This window comes from Juglans microcarpa x Juglans regia, chromosome 3S (genome assembly GCF_004785595.1).
Source record: "Juglans microcarpa x Juglans regia isolate MS1-56 chromosome 3S, Jm3101_v1.0, whole genome shotgun sequence".
Lineage (NCBI taxonomy): Eukaryota > Viridiplantae > Streptophyta > Magnoliopsida > Fagales > Juglandaceae > Juglans > Juglans microcarpa x Juglans regia.
The window spans coordinates 6,179,206-6,194,356 of NC_054599.1; the positions used below are offsets into that span (position 1 = coordinate 6,179,206).

At 30.7% G+C, this 15,151-nt stretch overlaps 1 protein-coding gene across 2 annotated transcripts; it reads right to left on the reverse strand.

The window, feature by feature from the left end:
* Positions 1-3,590: 3,590 nt before the first annotated feature.
* Positions 3,591-5,334, reverse strand: LOC121257111. Of its 2 annotated transcripts, none has more exons than XM_041158003.1 (3): positions 4,812-5,334; positions 4,110-4,196; positions 3,591-3,989 (listed from the first exon to the last, which is right to left on the reverse strand). In XM_041158003.1, the coding sequence occupies exons 1-3, from the start codon at positions 5,151-5,153 to the stop codon at positions 3,957-3,959; spliced, it is 462 nt and encodes a 153-aa protein (XP_041013937.1). In that variant the 5' UTR covers positions 5,154-5,334; the 3' UTR covers positions 3,591-3,956. The 2 variants fall into 2 exon arrangements, with proteins under 2 accessions (XP_041013937.1, XP_041013936.1); XM_041158002.1 differs by having other exon boundaries at positions 3,591-4,017; positions 4,812-5,331.
* Positions 5,335-15,151: the final 9,817 nt, after the last annotated feature.

Here is a 15,151-nt window from a genome sequence, read left to right on the forward strand (position 1 = left end):
GAGCTCTTCGATTTCAGTCCAATCTTACATTAAAATTCTGGAGTGATTGTATACTTACTACAGTATATCTCATAAACATAATTCCTACACTTGTACTGTGAAACAAGTCACCATATGAAGTATTTTTTCTTCTAGATCTCAATATGATATCTCAAAGTTTTTGGTTACTTTTGTTATGCATCTATTCTTGGTGATTCTACCTATACATAATTTTCTGCTCAGCTCAAGCCTATGTTTTCCTAGGGTATCCAACTGGTATAAATGGATATAAATTGTATAATCTCAATACTCATTACCTCATCATTTATTGAGATGTCATATTCTATGAGAACATATACCCTTTGAATTCATATTCAGATTACTTGCATAATGAACATCTACCTTTCTCTCCATGTCCAAACCTTGTATTCACAAATCCTCGTTTTGAAGTACATATTTTTTCACCCACTCACAATTCTCTATGCAACGACCATGATATTTCTGAGAACACATCAAATATAGCCTTTACCCTTTCTTTTCCTCTTAAAATATCTACAAGAACACGAAAGCCACCTAATTAGTTGTAGCATTATCACTATTCCTTGATTTCAAATAATAATATTACTCCTACTTCTCCTCTAGTTGATGGTTCTTCAACTTCAAATACACTTTATCCCATTTCCTCATATTTCATATTCGAGATTTTCTTCCTCTTATAAATACTTCTATTCATTAGTTTATTCTCTTTTTGAATTAAAATACTTTCACCAAGCCATCAAACATCTTCATTGAAGAGATGTAATGGCAACTGAATCAGTGCTCTTGAAGCGAATAAAACTTATATCTTAATTGCTTTACCTCTTGGCTAGCAACCTATTGGCTCTAAATGGGTTTATAAATGCAAATTGAATTCCGATGGCACTTTAGAAATATATAAAGTTCGATTAGTTGCAAAGAGTTATACTCAATGTGAAGGCATTAATTAGTTTGATATTTTTTTTCCTTGTTTCAAAATTAACTACTGTTTGTTGTCTTCTTACTTTATCTGCCATTCATAAGTGGAAATTGCATCAATTGGACGTTAACAAAGCATTCCCTCATGGGGATTTGGATGAGGAAATTTACATGAACTTACCTCCAAGTTTTTCTAAACCTTGTGACACTCAGGATTGCAAACTACTCAAGTCATTATACGACTTAAAACAAGCCTCTAGATAATGGTTCTCCAAGTTTTCTTCAACCTTAATTACTTATGGATTTAGTTAATCTAAATCTGATTACTCTTTGTTCACAAAACGTTCTAGTACTTCTTTAATGGCATTATTGGTATATGTAGATGATGATATTATTGCTCTAATAATTCATAAGTTGTTTACGACCTTAATCATTTCCTGAGTTTACATTTTGAGTTGAAAGACGACTTGGTCCCTTGCGGTATTTCTTGGGACTTGAGGTTGCAAAGTTTGTCAAGTGCATTTCACTTTTTCAAAGAAAACATTCTCTTGAAATTGTTTCTGACTCTGCCTTTTAGCTACTAAACCTACTAATTGCCCAATGGATCAAAATCTTCGACTTCCAAGATAGATTCTACACGTTTCTTGCTTGCTGATCTAGCTTCTTACAAAATGTTAATTGGTCGTCTCATCTGCTTGATGCTTACCAAACCTGATCTCTCCTACTCTGTCAACACCTTAAGTCAATTCCTAGATCAGCCTTGACAGTCACATTATGATGTTGTTGTTAAAGTCATTCAGTACATCAAAGCTATTGCGACCATAACTTTCCCCAGTTCTTCCTCCTTGCAGCTGGGAGGTTTTGTGATGGATTGGGCCACCCAATCTGATTCTTAAAGATCTGTCATTAGTTTTTGCTTGGTAATTTTTTTAATATCATGTAAGTCCAAAAAACAAGTCACTGTCTCAAGATCTTCTGTTGAGGCAAAGTATCGCTCAATAGCTTCCACTTGTGAAATCAAATGACATACTTCCTTATTTGCTGGTTTTGGGATTTCTTTTTCTTCCCCTTATGTTGTGTATTGTGATAGTGAGGCAACCATTCATGTTGATGCCAACCGGTCTTCCATGAGATGACTAAGCATATTGAAATAGATTGTCACTTAGTTTGAAACATGGTTCAAGTTGGAGTAGTTGTGAACCTTCACATCTCTTCTGAACACCAGTTAGCTAATTTTTTTACCAAACATTTGGCTTCTAACAGATTTCATATATTTCTTGGCAAGTTAGGTGTTCTTAAGTTACACAATCTGGCTTGAGTAGGGCTATTACCAGTTGTATAAATTTGTTTTATCACATGTATCCCATGCACAATAGTTACTTGGCTGTAGATTGTATATTTTCCGCTAGAACTCAACTATAAATGTATTCTTTCATTTTCTAATTCAATACAATTCTACAATACTTTATTCATTCTCTTATCAGTATCTATACTCTTGTATGAAAATAGCCGATTTGCCCTATTACCAAATAGTGTTTAAATATGTAGTTTGGGCAATTACATGCCTTGTTGATTTATCATATTGGTTTGGTGATGGGTCTTTCGTAATATTTGATTTGTAAAAAGTTTGGACCTGACAGTAATTTTTGCCCTAGAAAATGAGTCATGTGAAGAAGGTGTTGATTACAACAGTACAAAGTAGTGGTTCTGTATTAGCAGAAAAACTCAAATTTTCACAATTTGGAGATTGGAAAAAGAACTCAATAGATATTTATGTTGGATATATACATATATGCATACATATAGAGAGAGAAGGGGGGGGGGGGGGGGGAGTAATTATCTGGTTTTGTTGCAAATCAGTGCTGTAGAGAGTGCAAGGAATTCCAGCAAGAGGAAGAGAAAGAAAGGGAGTGTAAAAGAGAAATTCTATTTGCAATCTTGCGTAGGGGACTGCATGTGCAATCTTATTGATGTCAGATATATGTCAGATATATACATATATGCATACATATAGAGAGAAAGAAGAGGGGGGGGGAGTAATTATCTGGTTTTGTCGCAAATCAGTGCTGTAGAGAGTGCAGGGAATTCCAACAAGAGGAAGAGAAAGAAAGGGAGGGGTAGAAGAGAAATTCTATTTGCAGTCCTGCGTAGGAGACTGTGATTGATGAATAAGAGTAAAAGGGAAAAAAACATTATTTTAAAAATGATACTATTGTAATTAAAATTTTTTTAAACATAATTGTACGGGCTTGCATGAGCAAACTCCAAATGGGGACTGTATGTAGACTAACTCGGGTATAGAAATTCCAAGTAAACTCAACTCTTCAGTTCATTTGTCACAACCTAAATGGTACAAATTGTAGCCTTCTATCGCCAAAGTTGCTTCCCATGAAGGAGTTCATCTGTGAAATGCAACCAGTATAGTTCTAGGACGCTAACGTATTACAGCTTCTTCCTCCTGGAAGCAACTAGCTTTCCTCACCCTCAACTTTCTCAGAGCTAGTGACACTGTAGTATTGTCTACTGCATTAATGGCCTCGAACAATAAAACGACTTCAATTTTGGTATTTCATTCAGGATTAACACCAGACAAGATGTGTAATCAACTTATGTCCCTTAAAAGGAAAACTGCAATCTCAAAAAGTGACATGATTTGAAAAACATAATGCAGACCATAAATATTCCAGTCACTGAATGGATTTCTTTCATTTGGCACTAAATCTCTCCATCTTATACATCTAAGAATATCTACATGTCACATGAACATCCCAAAACTCTCATATGTTCTGCCTTGAAGGATTACTTCTGTATGAATCAGAAACCTACCTAAAGTACCCAGAGGTTAAATTCTAAGCATCCTTTTGACAGCCTAGTAACAAAATAATATTACTCTGTAATGTACCATTAACTGAGGTACGGCACAAATAATCAAGAACAATTTTATTTGAACTCAGCTGATGCCTGTTTCCTCAACTTCCTTTGGTATGTCCAATCTCCAACATGCTCTGAAGCATTGCAATGTGCTAGCTTGAGATCTGTCCAATACTTGCATGGGGCTGCGGAATCGCAAACGTAACAGAAACACTGAAACAATCCAGAAATTAAAGTTAATTCAATTGCATAGGGTGAAGGATAAATACACATTGAGTTGATTAGACATTGAATAATACCATTACCAGCTTACAGTAGTTCTCATGAGGAGTTGTCTCGAAGGGAAAGTCCACACAGAGATGCCTTGAATGCGGATAATCTCTACAAGCTACCTATCCATGATCAAATGAAATGAAAACCTTATGTTAATACATACACACACACAACAACATATTTTGAGTAACTTCCTTTCACCGCACAAATGAAAACCTTATCAAAAGCAACAATCCCGCAGACCCCTTCAGATCGGACTTTATACATATGCATCAATCTCTGGTTATTGTTTAATTCTTCCTTGTACCAGCCATTTGGACCATACCCATCATCATAACTTCCTTTCACCCCCGACCCCCCCCCACCCAGCCCCTCTCTCCTGGCACCAGGAACTAAGACCATATGAATTTCACATGCTTGTCTGTTTGAGAAGCTCAACAACTACAGCAGCTATAGACTTGTTAAATTCAAGCACGAAGATTTAGAAACCTGAATAATAAAGTACTGCAATTTTTCTAAACAAGCTCTAACATGAAAAATGCATTTACATCCAAGTTTTCCCAACCCACTTCACCATTCATTCATACATCTCAACACAATTTCCAATCCGATTCCTCCAAAATCATTAGCATAAGAAATGCAAAAAAAAAAAAAAAAAAAAAAAAAAAAAACAACAGAAGCAATTAATACTTCATTTTTCAATCTCTTTTTACCAATATATATTCTGCACAAACCTGGCCCTTTTCTGCAATGACACAGAGATCACTAGTGCCATCAGAAGCAGCAAAAGCATCAGATGGATTAATGTTTACGGAGAGCTTGGTAAAGTCGATGGACTCAAATGGGTCGTAGTCCAAGATGAAGCAGTCTTCCACTTCTTCGATGCTTTTGATATCTACGCTGCTCTTGCTATTGAGGCAAAGCATGGGTCTCATGGAAGTCTCATCTTCCTCTGCAGAACAGTATGAAGAAACTAAAAAATAAAAATCTTGACTTTCCTGACTGATCTTTCTTCTTAGCTTTTTCTCAGACGAGGGCGGCGATATCTCTATCACCTCCGAGTCCGTTTCCCCCATTTACTGAACTATTTGGTTACCAAGGAAAAAAAAAAAAAAAAAAAGAATCGTTGAGAAGAAGGCTACGATCAAAACACCTCTAGATATTGATGACGCTAATATATAGCAGAGAAACTCAAAATTTTCGAATTTGGGGACTGGAAGAGGGCCGTTAGAGTTCCCCAAGATTCGAATATGGGAGAGATAAATGTATTAAATAAATTTTATAATATTTATTTTTTATTTAAATAAATAGTAGAGTTAGAACTCTAGGAAAAATCTTATTCTTTGGGACTATCCTAAAAAATAAATTAAAAAGAATAATTTTATCTAAAACAAACATCATTTATGTGTATAATTTAATTTAAAAAATAAATTTTAAAGAAAAAAATTTCACATTTTATGGTCCGACTCTAACTCATTTCGATGCCAATAGCAAGTGAGGATTGTATAGTGCTGGTTTGTAGTCGTTTAAGGACACGTGTGGATTGTTTTTGTAAACTAATAATTATTTTACGTAGATCTCAAATTTATTGACATTTGTTAAAGATAAACTCAAGTCTTTTAGGATGTCCTCAAGTAATTTGTTTTGATAATTCTTTTCAATATATCTTATTTTATTTCATTTAATTATTATAATTTTTTTAAATTTTTACATAAAATAAAATAAATAATTTAATTTTTTCTAATCTTAAAATAAAATAATATTAAAAAAATATATTTTAATAATATTTTATTTAACTTTTAATTTTAATCACATCGTATCTACGAAAAACAAACTACAACATGCAAATCCATGTTTTGAATGACTATAAGAAACAGTATGGTGAACACATTGACAGGTAATTTTATTTTACTTTGTCAAGTTGACATATTTGCAACCACAGCCTGTATTGGTGGAGTCCATATTCGGACTGAACGTGGTCTTTATAGCATCCGGCCCCATTGCCTACTAAAATATTTGCGGTACACTGGATTCATCCTCAAATTTGGAGTGAACATATATATATATTTATTACTTTTTAAAAATAGATAAATAAATAAATAAAAGATTCATATAAAAAAAATCATTTATTTTTACAAAAATCATTACTCGTCTTAACTTTTAACCCATTCGCAGCTGTTGTGTTGGTTTTGTTAGCTCAAACAACCACTTTTGAGAAATGATTTATTTACAAATTAAGGGATCTTATAAAATTAAATTTACAAATCGATGTAATTATAAGTAGTAAGTCAGACTATAAAGTTATTTTTACTATAAAATAAATCTAATGTGCTATGTCAAAATTGTTAATTTATTTTTATAAGATTTTTTTGTGAATCTAACAACTTTCCAAAAAATAAAATGTACAAGCACAAAAGATGATGCCAAAACAACGCACAAAAGTGGCCAGTTTCCGGCAAAAATCCTAAAATTTTCTTCGTAAAAAGGCAAGAGAAAAAAAAAAAAAAAAAAGCTAAAACGTTAATCATTTTTTAATAATAGACTCACTCCTTTTCAAAACGACTACTTAATATTTACGTACTTTACGACTGTATGTGATATTATTCTTTTAATTTTCATCTTCTACATCAGCGATGTATTGGGTATATAAAAAATAGACTTGCATGTAAACTTTTTCTTAAATGAAATCCATAAACATATAGTTTAGTTTAACTATCTTGTTCATGGATCATATTCCCAACATGAATTATTTGTTCAATCTCCTTTAGCGACTAAGAAGTAACAAACTTAGTACGTGGATCTTAACATATTTAATGTTAAACTTTATACCTTCCATGGGTAGAGATGCAACCAAAACTTTTAATGTGGGAGGCCAAACGGAATTGGGATATTTTATTTATTTATTTTGTTGTCACAGCTGAATACACATGAGTATGATCGGATGAGTACTCTCTCTTCTCACACGGTAGTTCGTGGTGGTGTTGTGTTTGAAGCTCTCATTCATGGCTTACTCAATCATAAACAACCGAAAGTAAAGGAGATTTGGAGTGTAAATCCAATATAAGCAAAGTTTTATACAAGCTCTCCATCTCCACAAAGCTCTCTACAAGTGCCTATGGAGTTCTCTATAGTCTTCGAGTTCTCCCTCTAGCTCTCTAGTCTTCATTCTTCTTCAAAGAAGCCCAAAATCGAAAGCACCCCCCTTTTCTATTTGAGAAATAGAAATTTAGTCGTGAGTGTGCAGACGTCATTAAAAAAAGTGAATAAATACGAAACTCACGTTAAAAGAAATTAATTTTTTACTAATAGACTCACTCCTTTTCAAAGCGACTATTTAATATTTACGTACTTTACAACTGTATGTAATATTACTCTTTTTATTTTCATCTTCCTCTCATGTAGTCTATTTCTTTATTTTATGTCTTATCTTTCAATTTTATGACTCATCATTCCTTGCTCTATGTCTCATCTCCGTTTTATGTTTTCTCCTCCGTCTTTAAGCTCATCCTAGCATTATGTCCAATCGTGCCTTGGCAGGTAACTCTCTTCTTCCCTCTCTCTTTTATATCCTTATATACTGGACCTTCAATCTTCATGGGCTCTTTGGTGGGCTCAACTCTTTGCACTCATTTTACCTCAACGTTTATAAATCCATCGCTCTATTTTGAATAAAAATAAAAGAGTAGAAGATAACGAAATACTGTTTTAGTAAAAATATTTTTTATTTTCAAGATAAATTTATTATTTAATTTCTCTTTATAAATTTTCAAAATGTAAACAAAACTGACATTGCATTAAAGAGAAAAAAAAATCAGTTATAAATATTATATTGACATATAAAAAATTTCAAAATGTAAACAAAACTAGTAATTCATTCAATGCAAAATTGATAGTGACTGAAATTACGTAGGGGACTTTAATCAGTGATAATTTTAAATTGAAATAAAATTCTAATAGTCGATCTTTAAATTTTAAAAGGAGTCCAATTCCTTCAATAAATAATAATTAGAATTTAACCTAGTTATTGAACCTAATTAAAACTCCTAATCAACACCAATCATTTATCGCTCATGAATTTATCCAGTATGACTTATTAAATATAATTTAGATCCAATAAAAATTATTAATATTTCGATCTTAGAATTATTAGACCGGATCGTTACAAGATCGAATCAAAATCGACTCAATACCAGATAACAATGTCATGATTCCATCAACTAGAGAATGAAGTCTTGGGACTTTCCACCGTTTGTGCACTATTGCACTACTGTTGAGATAATTGTAAAGGCTCCTCCTTAATCTATAAAAGGAGAACCTAGCTTCAGAAGAGGATTAGCTTCCTTTTCTCCCATTTCTCCCATCTCTCTTTGATAACACTTGATATATTTTGTAAGTTATTTTGAATAAATGACTATTTCTACTTACATTCATCTTATCTTTATACTTATTATCTCCATCTAATTCCAGTTATCTAGTCCTGCTTTTATTATTTTAATCAATTCCAATTATCTGGTCTTACTTTCATTTCTTTTGTCAATTCACCTGCACTATCACTTTAGTTATCTAGTCCCTACTTCAATTCCAGTCATCTGGTCCCTAATTCTGTATCTGTTTATCTGTTCTCTATCTTATCTTATTTCATTATCTTAATTCCGCCCCGTTTGGCATCAAAGCCAAATCTAGCTTCTAGTAGGTGATTTATATTTGTTCATCTTATCTATTGTGTTGTCGCCCATCCTTTACTTCATACTTTCTTCATCTTATTCAATTCCTATTTCTGATGGCACACTCCAATTGTAAAGAATCTCAATGACCATGTCGGTAAGACTCATTTTGCTAGGAAAAACGTTTAGTGCATGAGTGGGTAGATAGTTGACCTTAGTGTATGTGTTACGAAATGCAACAAAGATATAAGTAACGGTAGGATTAGTGAGTGTTAAGTTTAGTTTTGGTTGATTTAATGATAAATAAAATGTTTAGATTTAATTCATCTATTAGTTCTAGATTTAATATGCCCCCTAATATCATTAATGAGGAGAACTTTTCTATTAAAGAAATTGATAATGTTGATTTTAATAAATAGAGTATTCTAAAGATTGATGTTAAATCCATTTACAATACTAGTTAGGTTCAATCTGCTTTTAAAACTGAGTTCAATGTTAAAAATATTGAACAAACATATGTTATTTCCAAAATTCATGAAAAATAGTCTATTTAACAGGAGATCGATTCAAAATTTTCTGTTAAAAAGTTACAAATTTCTGCATACATATATATATATATATAATGGTATCCACAAAGCCGTTTAAAAGGTTTGCAGTTAATTAATTAATTAGAAGTGATCGATGTATGTGGTCTAGGTTGTCGGGAGGGAATATGTACCTAGAGAAGCTACAAAGACTTTGATGATCAATTACTCTACATGCATGATTGATCATCCGGCCTTTTGATTCAATACATGCATTAATCAAAGTTTTTTTTTTCAAATCTCTTGGCTAATTTTCCGTCGGAAAGGAAGCATGAACCTGCAGGAGATCATCATGAAGTCTTGGATAATTTGAATCTTTGCACCTAAATATTTAATGACGTGATTTGAAGTTTCTGCATGCATTAGGTATAAACTGATCTAACTTGTATTGAATTTTCAAACAAAGAAGTTAAGAGTAGACCAAACTTTTCTAAATCTCGGTCAGATTGAATGGATTGAACAAGCTAGAGATTAATTTCCACTTGAGATCATCTAGTTTTTCTATAATATATAGCATCTAGAGTCTGTTTTTTTTCTATTATTATTATTAAAATTACATAATTTTATATTTTTCGCCAAAAGAAATTATAAGGGATATAATTTTCAAATGATTCAATTAATACTGATTATATATATACTATTGGGATGGCAATAGTGAAATAAAGAGTAGAAAACCGCACATTATATACATAGTGGTGTTGAAGCTGCAAACCATGTCGTTTGAGATCATGACAGCTTTGAGTAGCAAGCCTCGTTGTCGTTTATTGCTGGGAATTATATATTGATATTTGGCATTATATGTGTGTGGTGAGGATCGGTGTTCGTTAGAGTAGTTGTTGACGTTAAAAGGATAAGTCTAAGGTAATCAAGTCCGTACTCAGTTCAATATTTAAAAGCAGTTTAATCGTTACAATTGTTTTTAAATTTTTATATAAAATAAAATAATCAATTTAATTTTTTCAAATTTTAAAATAAAAATAATAATAAAAAAATATATTTTAACAATATTTTATTTAATTTTTAACTTTAATTTCAATCGATTTCATTTCATCTGGTCTGGTCTCTTCTACGAGAGCAAACTAGCTTTAACATATGAGTTCCATATATATATATATAGAATAAATATAGATAGAAGTCACATACTATTGAGAGCATCTATTTTGCACACATGATGTGACATCATCTAAACCACACATCTCTCCAAGTAAGTGTTAGGAACAATCAACTAAAAATAGTCATGCAGTGAGTGTAAAGTGTGCACTGCTATAATGATTTCTCTCTAATATTACTGCATTACTCATACATATATATATATGTATGATATATGTATGTGTGTGTGGACTGAGGAATTAAGCTGGCTCGACCATAATTAATTTGTACGTACGTGGAGGTGTTATCGACTCTCCAAAAAACCTAATGCTCGGTAATTATGATCAAGATCATCTACTGGCATTCAAGGTGCATTGCAGGCTATATATCCCCGAATTACGAGTGATTAATGTATGCATGACATCGTGAGTTAATGGTCAGGCGGCAGATCAGGCCATATTGGGAGCTAGGATTGAGGTGGATCGAGTACTTACTACCACTGTGTGGAAATTATGATAAAACATTAATGGAGCAAATTAATTAATATTAATTATAAGCTTAATATAATATATTTATGTGGATAATGCATTTGGTGGCACGTCCCTGCCCTACTTACCAAAACTTATATACTTTTTCTTATGTTGTTTTTGCATACATGCATGCGTACTGTTCATACATTTATTAATTCTAAAGTAATTATTAACGGCCAACTTTAGGTTGTGGGAATTAATCACCGTCTAGATCACGTTTGTATATATAGAATAATATATAGCATATACACGTTGATGTGAAGTCAGATCATCATCAGCAAGTACTGCATGCTGCGCCCAAGATTGAAATTGAGGAGGGGCTGCTTGTGATTGTGAAAGCTAGCTGGTCGGGGAATCCATGCATGGTTGCTGTGGAAGTAGGTGAAGGCGGTATATATTATATATTATATATAGAGAAAAGCTTTTTGCCCATTTAGTTTGGCGTTTTAATCCATCGTGGGTTAATTTTTTTTTTTTTTATTTAGTGATTAAGGAAATGATTTTGAGTATATTAATTTTTTTTATTTTTTAAAAATATTTAAATATATTAAAAAATTATGTAAAAAAAATATATAAAAAAAAAAAAAGTCTAATCGACAGAGTAGCCTTGTCTCTATATATATATATATATATATATATGGTTCTGAATTTTCTTTGATCTACCTTTATATGCATGGTTTTGGACCCTTGGACCTTTTTCTTTTTTTTTTTTTAGTCTTGAACTATATATATGTGATTAATTTTTTTTTTATATGAATCTCGTATTTATTTATTTTTTTTTTAAAATAATTACATGACGATTGTATACTACTGTTGCAAGTATCATTTCTATATATATATATATATATAATCTTTCTTCCAAACCAAGGCTAGTGTCAAGTCATGATTGGGACACGGGAAAGTTCAAGAAAATAAAATATGAGAGTTTTGAGTAAATATTTAAATAAAATCTATAATAGTATTTATTGCATGCTTAGATTTTTCAGACAATATTAAATATTCAGTAAATGTTGTAAGAATCATTTCACACGTCTATCTATTCAACCACATCAGAAATTGCAAAGCCAACATTCTCACATTAATTGTATTGATTAATTTGTGCACATGAAGCCATGATTGCAATGATGAAGTTGTAAATATATATATATATATATATATATATATATTATATATATATAGAGATGAGAAGGTGGGTGGAGGGTTTAAGTGGATTGCAAGACATCACAAAATAAAAAAAGTAGAGATATGATTTAAGAAGGTGGCACGATCGATTAATTGTTGTGTAAGGAGAAAGTAATGAAATAATATATATGATCCAATGTCATTTTTATAAAGTTGGGTCCACTTACCAAACTTTTCGACTCTTGAATCCTAATATTTACGGTTGGAATGTCACACTCCTATGTATGTTTACGCAGTTGAAATCGAGGGTACGTAGAAGAAGAAGTCGTGCAAACTACTTTTCGAATCATTAAAAGCCTTTTGGGAAAAATAAAGCACATTCGAAAACTCCTTTTTTTTTTTTTTTTTTTTTCTTTAAAGCCAATTTTTAAGAAAAGTCAGCAAATAAATTTAAGAAAGAAAAGTCAATTTTAGTATATTGTGCAGATAAAAATCCTTGTACTTTCAATGAAAGTTTCCACTAAAAATGTGCTTTATGGTGTACCCAAGCTAAGTTTTCGTATCGAGAAATAATAATTACTTTTAAAAAGAATGAATAAATATGAAATTTATATAAAAAAAATTAATATTTTAATAATAAATCTTATTTTTTTTAAAAAAAATTACACGACATTTGTACATTATATAGTCCATTTAAAAAAATAAGCAAATACAAAATTTATATAGAAAATAATAATAATAAAAAAATAAAATAAAAAATTTAATAGTAAACACCATTATTTTTTAAAAAAATTGCACCACAATATTTATGCATTATAATCTAATATCTCTTAAATATTTTGGTACCCCAAGGTTTTTTTTCTTTTTTTTTTTTTTTTTTTTTTTTTTTTTTGGTGATTCATTGGGGAGGGGGGTCGAACCAAGAACACTATTTAAAAAGTTGGTGTTATGCATCAGCGTATGTCCCATGACAGTTTGACTGGTAACTCAAGTTTGGTACGTTTGGTAATTAAATTTATTTTAATTTATTATTATAATTTTTTTAAATTTTAATATAAAATATAATAAATAATTTAATTTTTTAAAATTTTTAAATAATAATAATATTAAAAAATAATATTTTAATAATATTTTATCATCTCAATTTAATTCAACTCAATTCAATTTAATGTGCTTTTATTGCTAGACTCCTACTTTATTATAAACAGGGCCTTCCAACTTCTAAGGCTAAAGCTAAAATTTTGAGTAAGATTTTTTTTATAAAAAAGAAAGTAAAATTAAATAAATTTATTTTATTTTAACATAATATTTTTATTTAAAAATAATTCCTATAGTTGTGTAAAGTAAAATTATTGATTAAGATTTTATACTAAATTTTCAACTAATAACTAACTTTTTCTTTATTAGAAGATTTTCGATTTAGAGAAAATTTTATCAAATCTCATTTTACAAGAAGTACTTTTAGACTCTTAGAAGCAATTATAATTATTATTATCAATAAAGTTATATAAACAACCTCCACATTTGAGAAAAAAAAAAGAGCTTTTGCCTCCTCAAATGATTATATAAAAACTTTTTATGAACACTAGAAAATTAGATTTTGCTATTTATAATTTTTATATTATATATTAAACTAATGATGATAAAAGAGAAGTGTATTTTTAAAATGAGAGGACGTAAAATAATTATTATATGGGATACTTTTAAAACTAATAATGACTTAATATATATCTATTTGATACTTTTTATGTTTTCTCATTGAGTTAATTAATTTTTTTAATTGGATATTTTTTTGTTCTTTTTAAAGAATACTGCTTGCTTCTTGTTTTTGATGGGGCCTTTTTCTGCTGGAGGGCCTTAGGCAATTGCCTAAGTCACCTAATAGAGAGCCGACTATTATAAGTGAAGGTTATCAATAAAATTAGAGTTACCCTCCAATATTTCTACTAAAAGCCACTTATTGCCATGCAGCTTTCTCCTTGTATAAGTAATAGTCGGAAGCACTAGAGGTGAGCAGCGAGGCCCCGCCCCGCATCTAGGGCCCCTAGCGTGGGCAGGTGGCGGGGAGGGCCCAACCCCACCCTGCATTTCTCCCATCCCACCTCCGCTTATGTTTATATATATATATTACAATTTGTTAGACTTGTTCACAAAATATGTATTGGTAAATTTAAAAACTACATAGTTTAAAAATTAATACACTACAATTTACACAAAATATATACTAGCAAATTTAAAAATTACTTAATTTTTAGATTATAGTCATATTTACAAAATTTAAATTTATAGTTTGGGTCTAAAAATGTATTTTTAATTACTTTTACACTTAAAAATAATTTTAAGTCAAATAAAATATAATATTTTTTTTTAAGTAGAAAGAGGTGGGACGAATTGGGAATTCGCCTCACACCCCGCCCCCGCATCCCAAGAGACGGGGACGGGGTGAAAACCCCACCCCCACCTCATGCGGGGCAGGAAGGGGTGCCCTGCCTTGTAGGGGGCGGGTAGCACTCCTAGGAAGCACACTAAGAAGGATGCTCTTGTATATGTTATATATGCAACAAATGTTTATTTTATGCTTTGATTCTGTTTTATCAGTCAATTATATGGTCAATGAACAACAAGAAGACAAAGGCTCCATTAGATTTATTAGTGTCAAAATTTGGGTTATTTGAGTTATAATTGAATATAGTTAAGTTTGGATTAAGTCAAAGTTTAAATTGGTTAATATCTAGCAAAAAAAAAAAAACAACAGTTATATTCTGAACAAAATATAACTATTTTATAATTTTTGCACAACTCTTTTAATAATATTTTATTATTAGTTAAGTTCAAAACTATAAGATCAAATAAATTTAAAAAATAACAATATTATACTAAAGAGTTGCATAAAAAGTTGGAGAATAGTTGTATCCAAGCAATACAGTACCAATTAATATAGAACTATTTTACAACTTTATAATAAAATAATAACTTTTAAAATTTAAATACATAAATATTAAATAAAAAATAATAAAAAAAAGATATTTTATTATTCAGTTATACAAAAATTTATAAATTGATTGTCTCCTTACTATTTCAGATT